Raw genomic sequence first — 19443 nt, forward strand, 5'->3', positions numbered from 1 at the left:
TAAGCAAATGCACTTCTGGTTTTGCCACAAGGTGAAAGGATCTATTTCTAAAGGTGAGTAATTATAAGAGAATGATTGTTTTTCATCACTTAGTGCTATTTTTTAAACAAAAATTGTTCATATAAAGTCATTCTTCTGTTTCTGTTGTACAGCTCTTCATTGCCCTCTTGTTTCTCTTTGGCTTCTGTCCTGGCAGTTTTATATGAGCCTTCCTGTTACCCGAAGTGGTGGGAAGTCTCTCCCTTTTAGGGTGGCGAATTAGCAGGAGAAGACTCTTGACTTAGCAACATTCCCATCTCTTTTTTGCCATCTGCCAGTCCTCCTCCAGCCATGATGTTCGTAGCTGTATGGATGTGTTGTTATTTCTCCTTCTTAAACTGTATGAATGTGGTGATTTTGGGGATCATCCCGTGTAGTTGTTGGCTTTGCAGCCTCTCGCTGACTTCCTTTTGCTTTGATTGTGACACCTCTCCAGTGTGCCTGTCTCAAAAGTGTATTTGTAGAGAGAGTGTATTCAGTGACTTTTTACAATGATCCATAAAGATGATCAAGAGGAAATAGGTCATGGTCATTGATTTATATACAAAAAGCTTTGCTGCTTTCTCTTTGGCCTATTTCTTTTGTCTGTACCCAAGAAGATCAGAGGGCTGCTTTTTTAAAATCATTTTTTTAACTTGAATTTTTCATATATGATCTAGGACAGTAATAAAGATGTGAAAATAGGTCAGCTTCTTCCCATTATCTCAATATACAGTGCCTGATTTATACTTAGAGCTTTAAAGCAGTACCCAGTTTGATCAATAAGAATGTTTCTAATATAGCAGCAGCACAGAATTAATAGTCTCCAGTTTTGAATAGCTCCAGGCTAGAATGATCTTGTCAGATCTCAGAAGCTAAGTAAGGTCAGCCCTGGTTAAGTGTTGGGATGGACAACCTCCAAGGAATACCAGGATTGTGATGTGGAGGCAGGCAATGGCAAACCACCTCCAAATGGCTCTCGCCTTGAAAAACCTCTATGGGAAGTCAAAAGTCAGCTATGACTTGACAGCATTAAAAAAAAGTTTTGATTAGTTCCTGGAGAACTGGTGTAAAACGGATATGTAGCCATATCTTAACTGACTCTCATGTCTATTTAAATCAGTATTTTAGCACCATTGTTTGCATTTAGAGGATTACACTCATAAGGAGAACTTCTCAGTTCTTGTAAGTTGCATCTAAGATGTATTCTTAGATGAACCAAATGATGTATTCTTAGATGAACCAAGCTTCTTAGGAGGTGAATCCGAGGAACTAGCAAAGATAGTGGTAGACAAGGAAGAAGTTCTGGCAGCCATTGATAAACTAAATGCTACCAAATCCCCTGGCCCAGATTGCATTCATCCAAGAGTTCTTAAAGAGCTCAAGCATGAAATTACTGATGTTCTCACATTAATATGCAACTTATCCCTGAAATCAGGCTCCATCCCTGAAGACTGGAAGATGGCCAATGTCACACCAATCTTTAAGAAAGGGTCTAGGGCGGACCCAGGAAATTACAGGCCAGTCAGTTTGACATCTGTTCCTGGTAAATTAGTAGAATCTATCATTAAAGATAAAATTATTAAACATGTAGAAAAGCAAGACCTGCTGAGGAAGAGTCAGCATGGCTTTTGTAGAGGCAAGTCCTGTCTTACAAACTTACTAGAGTTCTTTGAGGGTGTAAACAGACATGTGGATAAGGGGGAACCAGTGGACATTGTCTACTTGGATTTCCAAAAGGCTTTTGACAAAGTTCCTCACCAGAGACTGTTGAGAAAACTGAGCAATGAAGGAATAAGAGGGGAAGTCCTCCTATGGATTCAAAACTGGTTGAGAAACAGGAAACAAAGAGTGGGTATAAATGGGAAGTTCTCACAATGGAGAGATGTAAGGAGTGGTGTCCCCCAAGGATCCGTTTTGGGACCAGTGCTCTTTAACTTATTCATAAATGACCTGGAAGTAGGGGTGGGTAGTGTGGTGGCTAAGTTTGCAGATGATACCAAATTATGTAGGGTGGTAAGAACCACAAAGGATTGCGAAGAGCTCCAAGTGGACCTTGATAAATTAGGTGAGTGGGCTAAGAAATGGCAAATGCAGTTCAATGTAGCTAAATGTAAAGTGATGCACATAGGGGCAAAAAATCCAAACTTCACATACACGCTACAGGGGTCAGTGCTATCAGTCACAGACCAGGAAAGGGATTTGGGTGTCTTAGTTGATAGTTCCATGGGAATGTCAACTCAATGCATGGCAGCTGTGAAAAAGGCAAACTCTATGCTGGGGATCATTAGGAAAGGAGTTGATAGTAAAACTGCAAGTATTGTCATGCCCTTATATAAAGCCGTGGTGCGACCGCACTTGGAGTACTGTGTTCAGTTCTGGTCGCCACATCTCAAAAAGGATGTCGAAGAGATAGAAAAAGTGCAGAGAAGGGCAACGAGGATGATTGAAGGATTGGAGCACCTTCCTTATGAGGAGAGGCTGCAGCATTTGGGACTCTTTAGTTTGGAGAGGAGGCGGCTGAGGGGGGATATGATTGAAGTCTACAAAATTATGCATGGGGTAGAAAATGTTGACAGAGAGAAATTTTTCTCTCTTTCTCACAATACTAGAAGTAGGGGGCATTCATTGAAAATGCTGGGGGGAAGAATTAGGACTAATAAAAGGAAACACTTCTTCACGCAACGTGTGATTGGTGTTTGGAATATGCTGCCACAGGAGGTGGTGATGGCCACTAACCTGGATAGCTTTAAAAAGGGCTTGGACAGATTTATGGAGGAGAAGTCAATCTATGGCTACCAATCTTGATCCTCCTTGATCTCAGATTGCAAATGCCTTAGCAGACCAGGTGCTCAGGAGCAGCAGCAGCAGCAGAAGGCCATTGCTTTCACATCCTGCATGTGAGCTCCCAAAGGCACCTGGTGGGCCACTGCGAGTAGCAGAATGCTGGACTAGATGGACTCTGGTCTGATCCAGCAGGCTAGTTCTTATGTTCTTATGTTCTTATTCTGCAGTCCATGTGTACAGAAGGCACACAGTTGGCCTCTTTTGCATTTGATCTGTTCTTCTCCATTGAAAAGAGATCCATGCAATTTCTCTGTTTTCCATTAGTGATCCAGCAAGATATGACTGTGTATTTTGCTCCACGTGGCAGTCTCTGTGGTACTCCTCCAAGCAATAAAATACAAGGCAGATAACCCCATGCATGTATTTGGCCCAGTTTTATGATCTAGACAAGTATCTTTTCAGACTTCTATGAGATATGTTAGGAAATACTTTTAAAAGATGTGAGGGGTATTCAAATAGACCATTCTTTCATACAGAAGTTGAGTAATTAAACAGCAGTATGTTGAAGAACCTTTGGTGTTATATTTCTACCTTTTAAAATAATAATAGCAATGTTGCAGTCAAAATATGAACAACTGTGGGCTTCAATGTTTTATACACTTGCTGGGCCAGAGTGCTGACATTCCTGGAATTGAATGCATAGAGTTTCAGCACTCTATTAAAAATCTTTCATTTTTTTCCCCAAAGCAACGTTTAGTGAAAGTTCAGTAGCCAGCCTGTTCTATTTACAGTAGCCCAAAATAAAGAAAATGCTGACAGCTAAGTATTTCATGAACACCAGCTTAGACATCTCTCTCTGTGACAGAGGAGAGAAATTTGAGAGAGCAGTACAATGCCTTTCCATCTATCTCTTTGACCTCCCCATCCTGCCTTTCTTATTTATAATTTAATCTTCTTTAATTTAATATTAAATCCAAGCCCATTTTTATAATGTTATTACTGTAACTTTTCCAGTTCTCGGTATTCCCCAGGGGAGTGAAGAATCAGTTGATTCAGAACAATCTATCTGTAAGATATTTAGGTTTTGTGGAGGTACAGTATTATTTTCCCTACTACACGTCAGCCTCTTCCTTTCAGGGCAGAAACACCGAGGCCCATTCTGCACAGGCCAGTGAAGCAGCTGCACACCGGCATACATAATGCTGGTGGAGCCCCAGGACCGTTTGCACGCTTCCATTAATCAGTGTTCAGTGATTATAGGGGTGAAAATGTTAAGAACAGACCTGTTGCTCTAGACTGGTGGTACACCTAGGCAGTGGTGGGATCCAAACATTTTAGTAACAGGTTCCCATGGTGATGGGATTCAAACTGTGGTGTAGTGCCAATGGGGCTGGGCGGGGCATTCTGGGGGCGTGGCCGGGCATTCCGGGGGCAGGGCACTCCTGGGTGGGGCTGTGGCAAGGACACAGTCACTGCGCCTGTCCTTGGGCGGGAAACAAATGCACGCAGGTACAGGCTGCCACGCACCCCAGTGCACCTCCTGCTAGACTGCTTCAAGTTCTGCGTGCTACTGCTGAGAGGAGGGGCGTAACTAAGGCAAAAATCACGTGGCCAAATCACCAATTAGTAACCCCCTCTCGGCACACACAAATAATTAGTAACCTACTCTCGGGAACCTGTGAGAACCTGCTGGATCCCACCTCTGCACCTAGGTGATCTCTTACACAATGGTCAATAAGCTTTCCTCAAATGCTAAGAAAAAGGAAAAAGATACCCTAATGATTTCCCCTTGCACTGGTATTCTGAAGATTGCTGCCTTTGGTCACCATGGCTCTGTAATGCCCCCGCCCCCCCATCAGTTGTCTTTTTTCTCTAAACTTAATAGTCTTTAACCTTTCCTCATAAGAAAAGTGTTGTAGTACCTTAACCATCTTGGTTTCCCCTTCCTCTACTTTTTTCCCAGCTTGAGAAATGCTTCAGTAACAGAACAATGCAAAAAATGCCTGTGGTATTAATTGGCAACACAGTGAAATAATTATTCATTCTCACCAGCATTATTTTAACATTTTCATTTAACTTTAAATTGCTGTGTCTGCAGAAATCTGTCTATTAAGCCTGGCCTCATGTAGCTGCAAACAAATTTTGGAACTAAATAGCAAGCACATAAATAAAGGACCCAAATCAATAAACCAATATAGCTTGCTTCTTTAATTGTAATGAAACACTGGAGAACAGCCTGTTTTGACAAGCAGATAGCATGAAATGGTAACGCTGTTGCTCATCTGTTATAATACGTAAGGGAAACATGGACATTGAAATACCTGGAGTTTGAGATATCTGATAATCTTACGTCTAATTTTGAAAGGTATTTTGATTTAATTATAATTTACCACACCTGCTGAAACAAATTGTTAAAAAAATATTGTTGTTTTGCTTTGATTAGATTAGATTTAATACCCCACCCTCCATAGCCAAAGCCAGGCTCAGGGCAGCTGACATACATAATTCAAGTTACAATCATAAAACAGTTCTCAATTTATAAATTAAATCAAACATTACAACATTACAACATTAAAAATATACTCAGATGGTGATTAAAAAATCAAGATCTCTTAACAGTTCATATTATAACTATCCCAACCCATTTCATTTTATAATTTTTCTGTTAGGATGGGAAGGAGGGGGGATATGAGACTGAGGGGCCAGTGTGATGTAGTAGATTTCCAGCTGCCTCAGCCATAGGCTCGGCAGAACATTTCAGTTTTACAGGCCTTACAGAATTGTTTAATATCTTGCCGGGCCCTGCTGTCCTCTGGCAACAAATTCCACCAAGTGGAAGCCTCTACCAGAGGTTAGCCAAATGTCCTTAGGGCTAGGGGCAGAGGCGTAGCTAGGAAAAATGGAACCTGGGGCAAAATCTGAGTCATCCCCCCTGTATGGGCAGCCGCCCACCCCAACCAAACAAAGGGGTTTTTTTGTACCAGGTCACCTCAAAGTCACCATCACATTATAGAACATGCCCCAACTCACAAATCTGGGTAAAAGCCAGATCCAGATTATTTTAAACGGATTCTCATGAATTCATATGATTTTTGCATTGGAATGAAATGAAACCACCATGAAACTATAGAGAATGTCTTAGTCTATAGGCGGCACCAAAACAATCACACATTTCATACGCTGTGGTGTCACAGTGGCGCAAAAACCTGCTTGAAAAACATGGATCCTCATCCCATAATCACCCATAATCATCCCATAATGATTACCCATAATGTCACCCATAATGTCAGATTCCCCATTCAGACAATAAATCACTTGATTGGTTCAAGGCTTTTATTGAAGACATGTCAGGAACATAGAAAGAGTGTTCTGGCGAAAACTGCACCAAACTCTTGATAATATGAGTGTAAGATCCCCTCCCCCATATGAGAAGCAGACAGTTGGCATTGTCCAGCCTGGAGTCTCTTCCTAGCCACAGAACTCCAAGGCTACCGCTAGCAGTGATAAGACTGCACCTGCAAAAGCAAAAGTGATTCCCCCCAATGGCACCATCATGACACCAGCACATCACAACTCCAGCCATTAGTCACATGACTGAACCCAACAATCACACATCCCATGCTCCGTGGTTCCGCAGTGGCGCAAAAACCTGCTTGAAAAACATGGATCCTTATGATTTTTCCACTTGGTTACCCAAAAATCACCTGTGCATCACAGCTCAAACCCCTAGACACATGTCTGAACACAATAATTGTGCATCCCGTGCTCCATGGCACCATAGTGGAACAAAAATGTGGTTAAAACACACAGATCTTCATGGATCCTCCTGATTTTTTGCACTTGGTCACCCCAAAATCACCAGCACATCACAGCTCATGCCCCAGCAACATGTCTGAACACAACAATCACACATCCCACGCTCCGTGGTGCCCCAGCGGTGAAAAAACCTGCTTGGAAAACATGGATCCTCATGGATTCTCATGATTTTTGCACCCTAAAATCACCACCTCTCAGAACAATGCCAGCTGAGCTGGGGTGGGGGGGGGAAGGAGGCAAGGGTTGGGTAGGGATTGGAGAAGGTGGCAAGGGATGGCTAGGGGTGAGGGAGATGGGAAGGGATGGCTGGCGTGGGGGAATGGGAAGGGATGGCTAGGGGCAGGGAAGGGGTGGGAAGGGGTGGGTAGGGGTTGGAGAAAGTGTAAAGGGTTTGAAGAGGGTGTAAGGTTTGAAGAGGGTGTCAAGGGGGTGGGGTGGCTCTTGCCAGGTCCTCTGCGGCCCAGGGACCCCAAAGGTGGGCAAAATGGGGGAAGCTCCCACCAGGCTCGGTGAGAGCTTCTCCACCTCCGCTCAGCCCGAAGTTCCCCGTGCCATGGGGCAGGGAAGTTGTCACCAGGCTCTCAGTGGCCAGGTGAGCTTTGGGGTGAGAGGAGGTGGGGAAGCTGTTGTTGAGCCTGGTGGGAGCTGCCCTCACCCAATCCCCTGGGCCACAGAAGGCTTGGAGAAAGTCCCAACTCAAGCTGGGCCGCAAAGAACCTAGTGAGAGCTTCTCCACCCCCCTTCAAGCTCCCCGGGCCATGAGGCAGGGAAGCTCTCATCAGGCTCTCGGCAGCCCAGCAAGCTTGAAGGTGGAGGGGGCTGGGAAGATTTCGCCGGGCTCTTGGCAGCCCAGCAAGCTTAGGGACAGAGGTATAGTGAGGGAAAGTGCCCCCCCCCCCATGCTCCACTTAGGCGGTGGCAGTCCCGGGCAGCCTGACAAGGCCGGACCTGGTGGAGGCAAGCTGGGCCAAGGGAGAAGGAGGAGGGATGTGGGGGACATGAAGGGTGGCTGCCAAAGAAGGTTTCTACCAAAGGACTGACGCACACAAGGAATACGTAAGCCCTCCACAAGCAATACGTAAGAATATTACTTCTTACAGAACTGTCTAGCAACATGTTCTGCTGGCCTGTACTTAAAAATATAAATAAATCTGGAACTGCTGTGGTATAGTCAAACACCACTGAGTGTGTGTCCCATCAGAGTTTATTATTATTTTATTGTATGGTTTGCAAAATGTACACCTACAACCAGAATTAAACATTTAAAACGTTTTAAGACTTATATTAAATTGCGTCAGTATAATCCCCCCCACCCACCCCCGGCTGTTGTCATTTAAATTAGTCTTCAGGTCATTGACTTTGACAAATCTACCAGATTGATTATTTTTAACTTTCTAGTATTCAGCAGGAACATACAGAATTACTGCTGACTGCCTGCTTGTTCACAAATATTGGAACTCTGAATCTAGTGCCTCAATTCTTCTATAAATAGCAGGGTAGTGACTTGGCAGTTACATCTGACAATGTCTAAATGTACCTCAACTTGAAAACAAAACATACATGTGGTCCTCAAAGTTATTCTTGGAAGCCTTCCTTCTGAAAGGTGATCTTGAGGGTCTCTGTTGCCCATAATCAATAAGTACCTTCTGTGCAGCCTCACAGCATGCTGCCTTTCTCTTCTTAAAGCTTTCCATAGTACAAAGAGTGTTTTCCCCTCCAGGATTCCTGTCAGAGTGAATGATGGGTGTGTGCGTCTGTGAAGGAAAGACGGGCAGATGTCATAAACGTATTGTTCAATTAATATAACTTGCTTTTGGTTTTAAAAATGTGCTGTGTGTTATATCAGGAAAATCAACTCATGACTTGGAAGTTCAGGAAACTTCACCGATACAATTGACAGACACATTATATTTTTTTAAGAAAATATTTTACAGAATAATCTTAATTAGTTTCAGTACAAGGTGTATATTTGGGGTTAGGGAACTAGTTCAGTCAGGACCCTTGACAATACACCATCTGACACACCACCTTCCAACTTGTCTGTCTTCCCTTCATGCCCAGTTTTCTCCCCCCCCCCCCATCTTTATGTATGATTTTTTTAATTGTTAGGACTTTTAAAAAGACAAACATGAAACAACAAACTATAAGAAACACAAAAATCATATGGCAGGAGGGAAGAAGAAGGGAAGGCTTCCAACTTCCTCTGCACCAAGTACAAATACATTAAAAAATTTTACCACTTGCTCTCTAGTTACAATAATTTCTAAATTTAAAACCTGAATTAATTGTGTTTTCATTGATTATGTTTGTTGCAGTGATGCTCTTGAGTGGGATTTCACAGTTAAATTGTCTTCGGGTATTCTTGCATAGTCTCTGTTAAATTAGGTAGAGCAAACCATCTACCAAACATGGTTATTGGCAAATGGAGAAGAAAAGCAAGCCTATCCATGTTTTCCCAGCAGTATATCTCTTTTATGATTTCCACACAACTTGGGCCGTTTCCGCACGGGCGGAATATGGCGGCCTGGGGACGGCAAAAACACCGTCCCCAGGCCGCCATTCGCCGAGCCGGCGTTTCCAGAGTGCGCTGGGAAGCGCACTTTTCTGGAATCGCCGGCTGGAAGCCGCTGCCGTGCGAACGGCAGCGGCTTCCCGGCGCTTCCCCCCCCCCCACTCCCTCCCTTCACTTACCTGCACTCCGGCACGTCGCCGGGGCCTGGGGACACACACCCCTGCTCTGCGACACGGAAGCAGGCGCGCAGGGCAGGGGAGGCATGTCCCCAGGCCCCGGCGACACGCTGGAGGGCCGGAGAGCAGGTAAGTCGACCAGGCGATGGCGCCCATTGGCGCCGTCGTCCTGGTTCTTTCTGGGACCGTCCACGCGGACGGTCCCAGCGTCGTCGGGTCAGCGTTAGAAACGCCGAGCCAAGCCCTTCCGCCTCCGTGCGGAAAGGGCCTCAAATAAAACGTTTTGTGGTTGCAAAATAAAACATTCTGGAGTGGAATTCTACACATTTTCCCCAAAAAACGTTTGGAAGATGTTTTATTTTTCCTGAAAACATTCTATTTCAAAAACACTGAACCAGCAACTTTTTTTCCTGAAGTTGCTTTGACAATGTTTCTTGCTTGCTGTGTGGGGAGCAGGAAACATTTTATTTTCCCACCCAATGTAGGAAAGCTCTCATTTTCATGTTATTGCACCTGCCATTTTCTGTCACTTCTGTTCTCTGTGCTGCCCGCCATTTGCTGAAGAAGTCTTAGAGATGTGTCTTCTTCTTGCATCACATCTGTCACTGCTGTGCATGGAAACACTGCTTTGTCTGCCGATTCCGGGAATGTGCTGTGTTTCTTTTGTTTTGTTTTGAGGAAGATATCTTCAAAGCAACGACGACACACATTTTGAGTTGTCATAGCATAAAAGACACCTCCCTTAAAAAAGAGACAGACAGACAGACAGACAGACAGACAGACAGAGAGAGAGAGAGAGAGAGAGAGAGAGAGAGAGAGAGAGAAAGAAAGATGGCATGTTCCTGGAATTGGCAGGCTAAACTGAATATTTTCATGCACAGTAATGACAGAAATATCATTCATTCATTCATTCATTCATTCATTCATTCATTCATTCATTCATTCATTCATTCATTCATTCATTTATTAAATTTATAGACTGCCCTTCCTCGAAGGGCTCAGGAAGGTGAACAACCACAGTAAACAAAGCATTAAAACACAATAAAACCAGCACAGTACCCCAACATTTAAAACATGAACCATATACATATTAATATCAGATGCCGTCGGACTCCCCTGATGTGAATGAAACATCCCTAAGACTGTTCAGCAAATGGTGGGTGGCATTGAAGCGGCACAAAAGGTGGGCACAAGTGAACTTCACGTTTGGACAGGGAGAAAGATACTTTAAAAAAACTGTTTACAGCTGAAACGCGTTATTTTTTAATGGGGGGGGGGGGAGCCAAAATGATTATTTTTAAAATGTCTGCAAGATGTTTTATCTGTGTTGTGAGGAATGGGCCTCTATTTGTAAGAACTTCACTTGCGGCATTAGCAGTAGTTTTTCCTCCTGTTGTGGAAGACTTAATGCACTGTACTAGTCTCAGAAAGAGTAATAAAGTTTTAATCAGTGATGCCCTTCAGCTGTCCTATCTGTTTGGGCTTTTTAGTTTCCTAAAAAGAGTTGTTCTTCCCAAGGTACGTTTTTATCTTGGAGAAATACTGACTCGCAGCACAGTATGCCCTTCCACTTGTATTATAAAAGGCAGCTGAAATAAATTCCCTGAGCAGAAAACAAGGACATCTTTAATAGAATAGAATAGAATAGAATCTTTATTGGCCAAGTGTGATTGGACACACAAGGAATTTGTCTCCGGTGCATATGCTCTCAGTGTACATAAAAGAAAAATACATTTGTCAAGAATCATAAGGTACAGCACTTAATGATTGTCATATAGGTCTAGTAAGCAATCAGGAAACAATCAATAGTAATGAAAACATAAAATGTAAAATCTTAAAATAAAATAAAATGTCAGCACAGGCTATAGTCATACAGTCATAAGTGGGAGGAGATGGGTAATAGGAATGATGAAAAAAGTAGTGCAGTAATTATATAATAAATAGTTTGACATTATCGAGGGAATTATTTGTTTAACAGAGTGATGGCATTCGGGGAAAAAACTGTTCTTATGTCTAGTTGTCTTGGTGTGCAGTGCTCTGTAGCGACGTTTAGAGGGTAAGAGTTGAAACAGTTTATGTCCAGGATGCGAGGGGTCAGTAAATATTTTCACAGCCCTTTTTTTGACCCGTGCAGTATACAGGTCCTCAATGGAAGGCAGGTTAGCAGCAATTGTTTTTCTGCAGTTCTGATTATTCTCTGAAGTCTGTGTCGATCTTGTTGGGTTGCAGAACCAAACCACACAGTTATAGAGGTGCAGATGACAGACTCAATGATTCCTCTGTAGAACTGTATCAGCAGCTCCTTGGGCAGTTTGAGCTTCCTGAGTTGGCGCAGAAAGAACATTCTTTGTTGTGCTTTTTTGATGACATTTTTGATATTAGGTGACCATTTTAGGTCATGAGATATGATGGAGCCTAGAAATTTAAAGGTCTCTACTGTTGATACTGTGTTGTCTAGTATTGTGAGAGGAGGTAGGATGGGAGGGTTTCTCCTGAAATCTACCACCATTTCTACGGTTTTAAGTGTGTTCAGTTCTAGATTGTTCCAGTGGCACCACGAGGCTAGTTGTTCAACCTCCCGTCTGTATGCGGTTTCATCATTGTCTCAAATGAGACCAATCACTGTTGTGTCATCTGCAAATTTCAGTATTTTAACAGATGGATCGTTTGAGATGCAGTCATTGGTATACAGAGAGAAGAGAAGTGGTGAAAGTACACAGCCTTGGGGGGCCCCTGTGCTCATTTTACAGGTGTCTGATGTAATTTTTCCTAGCTTCACCTGCTGTTTCCTATCTGTTAGGAAGCTTGTGATCCACTTACAAATATGCTCAGGTACTGCTAGCTGATTTAGTTTGGTTAGAAGAATGTCCGGTCTGATAGTATTGAATGCTGAACTAAAGTCAACAAAGAGGACCCTTGCATAGGTCTTTGGCGATTCAAGATGCTGTAGGATATAGTGCAAAGCCATATTAACAGCATCATCTGTCGATCTATTTGCTCGGTATGCAAATTGCAAGGGGTCCAACAGTGGATCTGTGATGGTTTTCAAATGGTACATCACTAGCCTTTCAAAAGTTTTCATAACTACAGATGTTAGAGCAACTGGTCTGTAGTCGTTCAGTTCCTTGATGGAAGGCTTAAAGAATCATTTAAACTGGATATAATCCAAAAATATTCTTTAGTTTAGTTATTATCTTTTCCCACAGTGAGAAATATTCAATTAAGCCTTCCCTCAAATTGGCCATAACTTTCAATTACAATAAATGAAGTTTCATTTTGCTAACAATATCAATCAGCCAATTAAGGAAAGAGTCACAGCAAAAATAGCTCACCTGCTGTGTTATATTTAAGAGCTTATCCTTACCCCATTGCTTCCTCTCTCACCATGTTTGCATCTTCTAGCAGCCCTGCTGCACAAAACCTTTCCTTAGAGAAAAATCTCACCTTTGTGGCCAAGCAGACATTCCATAGTCAATGTGAATTAGTATCTTTATGCTTTGGGTCTGTTTGTTTGCTTGTTCGTTTAATAGTGAAAAACAGCCTAGAAGACATCACTCAAGAGCAGAGGAATGGTGGGGGGAGAGGCTCCTTACACTCTTTGCTTACAACTTCTGCCTCAAAATCACCCCCCCCCCCCAGATACATGTGGGCTTTAAGACCTTTCCACTTGATACTGCAAGGATCTGCAACCTTTTGCTCTAAAGCTAAGTGTGTCTCAGTATGGAACCAAATGATGTTCTTTGGAAACTAAAATGAAATCTTTAAGTTAAGGGATACTTGAGGGAGTAGATTGGATGCTAGAATAACCGGTATGTGAAAAGAACAATGTGCAAAGATTTTTGTGGGACTAAAGAGCCTCTTAGAGATGCCTGACAGAAAAACAGTTGCAGAAATTCAAGTGCAAACCATTCACAGTTTTATGCCACTACACACGCACTCGCGCGCACACAAAATGTGCAGGGTTTTTGTGTGCATGGGGTGGAAAGTGCCGTCAAGCCACAGCTGACTTATGATGCCCCTGTAGGTCTTTCAAGGCAAGAGATATTTGGAGCAGGTTTTCCATTGCCTTCTTCTGTGTGGACTGAGAGAGTCCAGAGAGAACTGTGACTGGCCCACCGTCACCCAGCAGGCTTCATGTGGAGGAGTTAGAACTCGGTTCTCCACATTAGAGTCCGCTGCTCTTAACTACTACACCACACTGACTCTCAATTTGTATACATACTTAATACTTACTGTGAAATACACGTGTGCCACTTTCTGTGGTTGCCAGCCTCCCAGTGGGCCCTCATGTTTTCCCAGAATTACAACCTATCTGTAAATGATTGAGATCAGCTTCTCTGGGGGACAAAAATGGCAGCATCGGAGTATGGATTTTATCGCATTGCATTCCTGGTGAGCTCTCTCTCCAAACGTCACCCTTCCAAGTCTCTGCCATCAAATCTCCAGGAATATCCCAAACTATAGTTGACAACCTTCCTTTCTAGGGAGAAAAAAAGACTTGCAATGAGCAGTTCAAGGATTGTGGTAACTTTATGGACTGTTGACAAACATGTCATTTATCAATAATATTAAATTACATTAATTTAATTTTTAAATAGTTGGGTCTGTGTTGCTCAGACTCAACTTGTCCTCCTTGAAGCCATGCAACAACTGCAAAGAATGGAAAACGTTATAGCTCGAACAGGTTTGGAACAGCATGCCAGAGGGAGGAAAGGCTACTGTCTGCCCCCAAAGGCACTGTGCTGTGCAATCCTTGCTGAGATCACAAGTTCCACAGACCCAACTGTTTAAAATGTGGAATGTGTAGTTTGGCTTATAGTTTCAGATAAGCAAACGGGCTTTCTTGTTCCGGCTATGTGCTGATCGCTTGCTCTGAATGTTATTGCAGTTTGCCTCTTTAATTGTGAAAGGTTGCTGACACACATTGCTTAATTTTGTAGTTTGTCCCACACTCGTATTTCTATTTCTTTCCTTATTGTGTGTGGATGATTTTAAGATTGTAAGGCTGGAGGGGGTCTATTCAAATTTATTTGATTCAATTTATACTCTGCCCACCCCTGGCAAAAACTGGGCTTCAGGTGGCTTCCAACAAATTGCAGTCAATCACCTTCAAAATTCATGCCAACAGTAATTTAAATTTATAATAAGATTGTTTCTAATCAAACAAATCGCTTCCAATCAAAACCAGCATTTTGTTTCTGCTTCCCTGTAACAATGTGTCCCCAGTGTTGTGTTCAAATATAGATTCAGGAGTTACAGTGGGAGACCCAAAAATGAATGACCAGGGACCCATTCTTATTGGTGGGTGCACCATGGAAAGGGGAAAGAATGGGAGGGGAGGGAAATAGGAGAGCAAGGGAAAAGAAGGGAGAGGCCAGCTTTTGTATAAACCGTCACTCTCCTCAGCCATAGATCTGGACAACCATCTCCTTCTTACAAACCCTATAAAACTGAACTTGGTCCTGTCATTATTGTGCAGCCCTTAAAGCCTGTGATTGTGTGGATCATCTGTAAGTCCACAGGTGAACAGGGACAGCTCTGTCTCCTCTGTAGCACCTCATCATTTCCCCCTCACCTAGTATTTCCCTGTTAGGGACAAACTGTCCTGAAAGCAGCGCACAACTCTGAATGCTTCCCAGTAAATGCAGAAATCCAGCATCCCTTTTGAACATTACAGGAAACTCTGAGGTTATAACCCTTAAGCGTTTGTCTCTTGAAAACATACAGCCTAGCAGGTATAGTTAAAACAATTAACTGATATAGGTACCACAAAATCAATATGGCCCCAGGTAAATGAGTGCTGTCCAAAAGCATGCAGGTATGTAGTACAATAAGCCCTTTCCCAGTTGAAAACTTGACTGACTGCTGAAATGAACTTCAGAAGGTCATAACAACATGGGAGGCGCAACTGCATTTAGATATGAATACTCTGGTGGCTGTGATTTTCATTCAGTTTTCTCTTCTTTGAATACTGGCTTGAGCTCTTCTCCAGCAGATCTTTTGAAATGGTTCCTGTGAGAGTCTCAACAGTCTCTCATTCTCTCGCAACACTATCACATTCAGGCAAAAGCAGCTGTGTAGCCATCTCTGCTGTGACCCATTGACCAGAGTTCTACTTCTATTCCTCAGCAGCATTTCACATTATTATTTATTAAGCCCTTTGCTTTTGGAGTCTTGTTGAATGATCACTTTCTTCAGACAAGGAGTACAATGGAACATGCATGCTCATTCCTTTGCTTCTGATGAAATTGTTCCTTTTGTTGTCCATATGTAATTTTTTCTACTTGGTATTTTGATTACTCTTTTTATCCAAGATGGTCACAGCCATTCTGCCTGTATGAACGTATAATGTGGAAATATAAATCTCTTTATAGTGTAGAAATGCGGATGTTATTTGTGGTTTTATTGTCCATACAGCCTTTTGGAATTCTTTATCCTTTGCTTAAATATTGTGCCCTTTTGGAATTCTTTATCCTTTGCTTAAATATTGTGCCTGTTTTATTTTCTGTAATAAACTTGTTTTTATTGTGCTCTATCTATTTGTTTGTTCACTGCCCTGAGCCCTCTGGGGGAGGGCAGTTTATAAATAGAATTAATAATAATAATAATAATAATAATAATAATAATAATAATAATAATAATAATAATAATAATAATAATAATAATAATAATAATAATAATAATAATATCAGACCATTTATGAATAATGTAAATAGTATTTGTCCCAACATAGATCTGTAGTCAGTTCTGCTGCTTAAATCATTGTGAAAATGGTCCATTAATCTCTTCCCTCTGTTTTTGTGGTTTAATCAGAAACATACATGTATAGAAGATGACCTGGCTTCTTTCCCTGTGTCTGCTCAGTATACTCAGGAGCCTTTGATGAGGCTGTTGGGTTCAAAACTTTTTTTGGAAGACCTAATACATTATGTTGGTGGGATCACCACAGTATGTTTGTATTATTAACATTCACAGTGAACACTAAAATAATATCCTTTCAGAAGCAATTCTAGTTCTCCCTGAGCAAGGCTTATTATTCTATACGTTGAATAATTAAAAGCTGAAATAATATTTTCTATCAGATTTATTTGGGGAAGATGTCACATTCTGTATTTTCTGGTTTCTTCTTAGACCCTTTTAAAAACTTATTGTTCCATTGCATACATCTGGTCTTCAAGAAGCAGCAATTCTGTTTATTTAGACAATTTATATATCACCTCTTTATAAAGCCAGTATGATAGGCACCAAGACCCAAGCAGCTGATAGACAGTTCAAGGCTTAGTGGTGGGAGCATGGCAAGGCTTAAGCCATTGGGTCAGATGTGACAAAAAGGTCATCTCATTGGGTGCAGCTGGGTGAAAGGCTGGAGAGGAAATGGGAGGAGAAGTGTGAGGTTAGTTCCAATCATGTGGGTAAGCAGGGAGAATCTGGCAGTGGGAGCAGGGAGGGACATAATTCCCCTCCAATGGAGTAGAGAGCCTGTTGGAATCAGTAATAAATTAAGTTGCCAGTTAACTTGGCTTTGGGGTCATCCTTGACCACATGAAGGATCACCTTACTGCATAGGCAGACCCTGGAACTATACCCTGCTTGAGGCAGCTTACCAGATAAAATATAACAACAGCATCAGTGCCATGAAATTTACAGCAATTAATAAATGATGAAAATGTAGCAACAACATACAAACATCCAAAAATATTTAACATCTTTTAAAAAGTCTGTGAGTAGATGTGATCTTTGAAGCATCCTGACCCCAAGACACTTAGGACCTTAAAACAGCACCAGTCCTCTGAACTGTGCCCAGAAACACTTAGGCCATTTCCGCATGGGCCAAAAACGGCGGCCTGGGGGCGGTAAAAACGCCGCCCCCAGGCTGCTGTTCGCACAGGCGGCGCTGCTGAAACGCAGCAGCGCCGACCTGGCTGCCCTTCCCCTCCCTCAGGGCGGCGTCAGGCCGTCCTAAAAAACAACCCTTTAAAGGGTTGTTTTTGAGGGAACAGCGTCTTCCCGGCGGCGCGGTGCAAACAGCACCGCCGGGAACACGCTGTTTCCCCTTCCCTCTCCCACGTACCTCTCGCTGTCGTCATCCTGCTGGCCTCCTAAGTTCCTCCCTCACTGTCCTCCGATCCCTGGAGGTCGGAGGGCAGCGTGGGCGGGGCCTAGGAGGCCAGCAGGACGCATCGGACAGGGACGCAGGCAGCAATGCGTGGGAAGAAGAGCGACTCCGTCGCGGCGCCTCTGCTGGGGCTGCTCTTACGCCAGCTTGCGTCTGAGAGCGGCCTCCACCCCACGCCGGCAGAATTCTTGCGGCGTGAGAGTTTTATAGAAACCCATCATCAGGAAAACGGCCTTAGAGAATTTCAATTAAATAGTACAGTTTTGTTAGAAGATCATTAAGAACTCTCATGGAGCTATTGGCCCCTTCTGCACACGCAAAATAATGCGTTTTCAAACCACTTTCACAACTGTTTGCAAGTGGATTTTGCTATTCCGCACAGCTTCAAAGAGCACTGAAAGCAGTTTGAAAGTGCATTAGTCTGCATGTGCGGAATGAGCCATTGTCTACTTACAGAGACTTTTTATTTGGTAAATAAGTAATCATTTGTCATATGCTTTTTGATATAGTTTTCAAATGACCCATGTTAAAAACATTGGTTCAGGCACAGATGTCTATCCAAACCTTTTACAAAGAAAAGTGATACTAAGAATCTTTTTAGCTGTTTTCCAAACTTCCTAAAGTCCTTCAAATAAACTATCCCCATCATTTCATCCAAATACATGACTGTTTCTATGGCTAATTTCATTCTTCTGGTATATTTGAATATATGTTTATTGCTTATTTTCATGTTTTTAGCTATATGCTTAGCAAATTATTTGCCACCCTTCCCCCAGTCTTATTTCAATGTTACATTTGTTTTGTTAGCATTTATGTTTCTTATTAGTCTGCTTCATTGGATAAGATTTCAACTTCATAAAGGATTTACAGAATTGTGGACCCCAGTTCTTCATATTGATGATAATAAAATTGTTTCATATGAAGTCAACATATATTTTATTGTTGTTTGTACTGTAGATGACAACACACTGCATGGTCCAGTTTTCATCCAGGAACCAAGCAATGTCGTTTTTGCACTCAATTCTGAAGAAAAGAAAGTTAAGTTGAACTGTGAAGTGAAGGGAAATCCTAAACCAACAACAAGGTATGTTGGATTTTTATTCAGCTTTTAAGCATTGTTCTGAGCAAGGAATATAAATTTTGTATTCTGATGCTATAGTTAGAACTATTACAGTAAAATGTAAGAAGATCATCAGGGCTGGTTTAACATGTTGAATCAGAGACAAATTCAGAGACAGAGGTGTGCATCCACTAAAAATGCTGTTGCGGGGGAGGTCTTCGCACAGCTGCCGCCGCTGGAGCAAACCCACACTGATATTATCCCTCCACAATGGTGTTTTTCCAACTTGCTAAATGAGCGAGTCTTTTGGGAAACAGCGGCCAAGTGAATGTCACCGAGGGGAGGACGCTGTTTCTCGGCACACTGCTGTTTTTTAAAAAAACTTACCTCTTCTTGCTTGGGGACGAGGGAATACGCCTTCTGCCCCCCAACCCCTGGGGCATTGCCAGGACCTTGGGGGTACATCCTCTCGTCCTGACAGAGCTACACAGAGAAGGGGAGGTAAGTTTTTTAAAAAACAGCAGCACACCTTCATGTGGATGTGCAGACGCAGGCCGCAGCAGCTCCCAGGCTGCCCACACACAAGTGTGGGAACTGCCCGAGGACTGCACCGGTGTCATGTACGCTGGTGCACCATGCTCCCCGGGCCCGTGCGGAATTCACCTGAGCCATGTAGCCATGATGCTGGGTAATTGCAAATTAGCAAAAAGATCCTATGGCAAATTTACAACAAATTTATTGTGGCACAAGTTTTCATGGTCCAAAGCTCACTTCAATACATGTATGAAAATGTCACCTAGATACATGGCCACTTTGTGATTAGATAAATGGGCTGTTTCCCATAAAAATGCATGGGAAAACTCTGTGGGCGTTTCCCCACTCACAAGGATCCCCCCTATGCCGCGCGCTGCTCTCAGCGCGCGGCATCCCTGGCGCGTGCCCGGGCATCCCCACGACC

General features: G+C 42.8%; 1 protein-coding gene across 6 annotated transcripts in view; it reads left to right on the plus strand.

Moving 5' to 3' along the window:
• LOC125428294 (contactin-4) overlaps positions 1-19443 on the plus strand; it is a 679975-nt gene that overhangs the window by 388201 nt on the left and 272331 nt on the right. For all 6 annotated transcript variants that reach the window (XM_048488126.1, XM_048488125.1, XM_048488131.1 and 3 more), the window contains one exon: positions 18383-18509. In XM_048488126.1, coding sequence (XP_048344083.1) covers positions 18383-18509 — 127 coding nt within the window. The remainder of the gene's footprint in view (positions 1-18382; positions 18510-19443) is intronic.

Source organism: Sphaerodactylus townsendi, linkage group LG03, assembly GCF_021028975.2.
Source record: "Sphaerodactylus townsendi isolate TG3544 linkage group LG03, MPM_Stown_v2.3, whole genome shotgun sequence".
NCBI classification, from domain to species: Eukaryota; Metazoa; Chordata; class Lepidosauria; order Squamata; family Sphaerodactylidae; genus Sphaerodactylus; species Sphaerodactylus townsendi.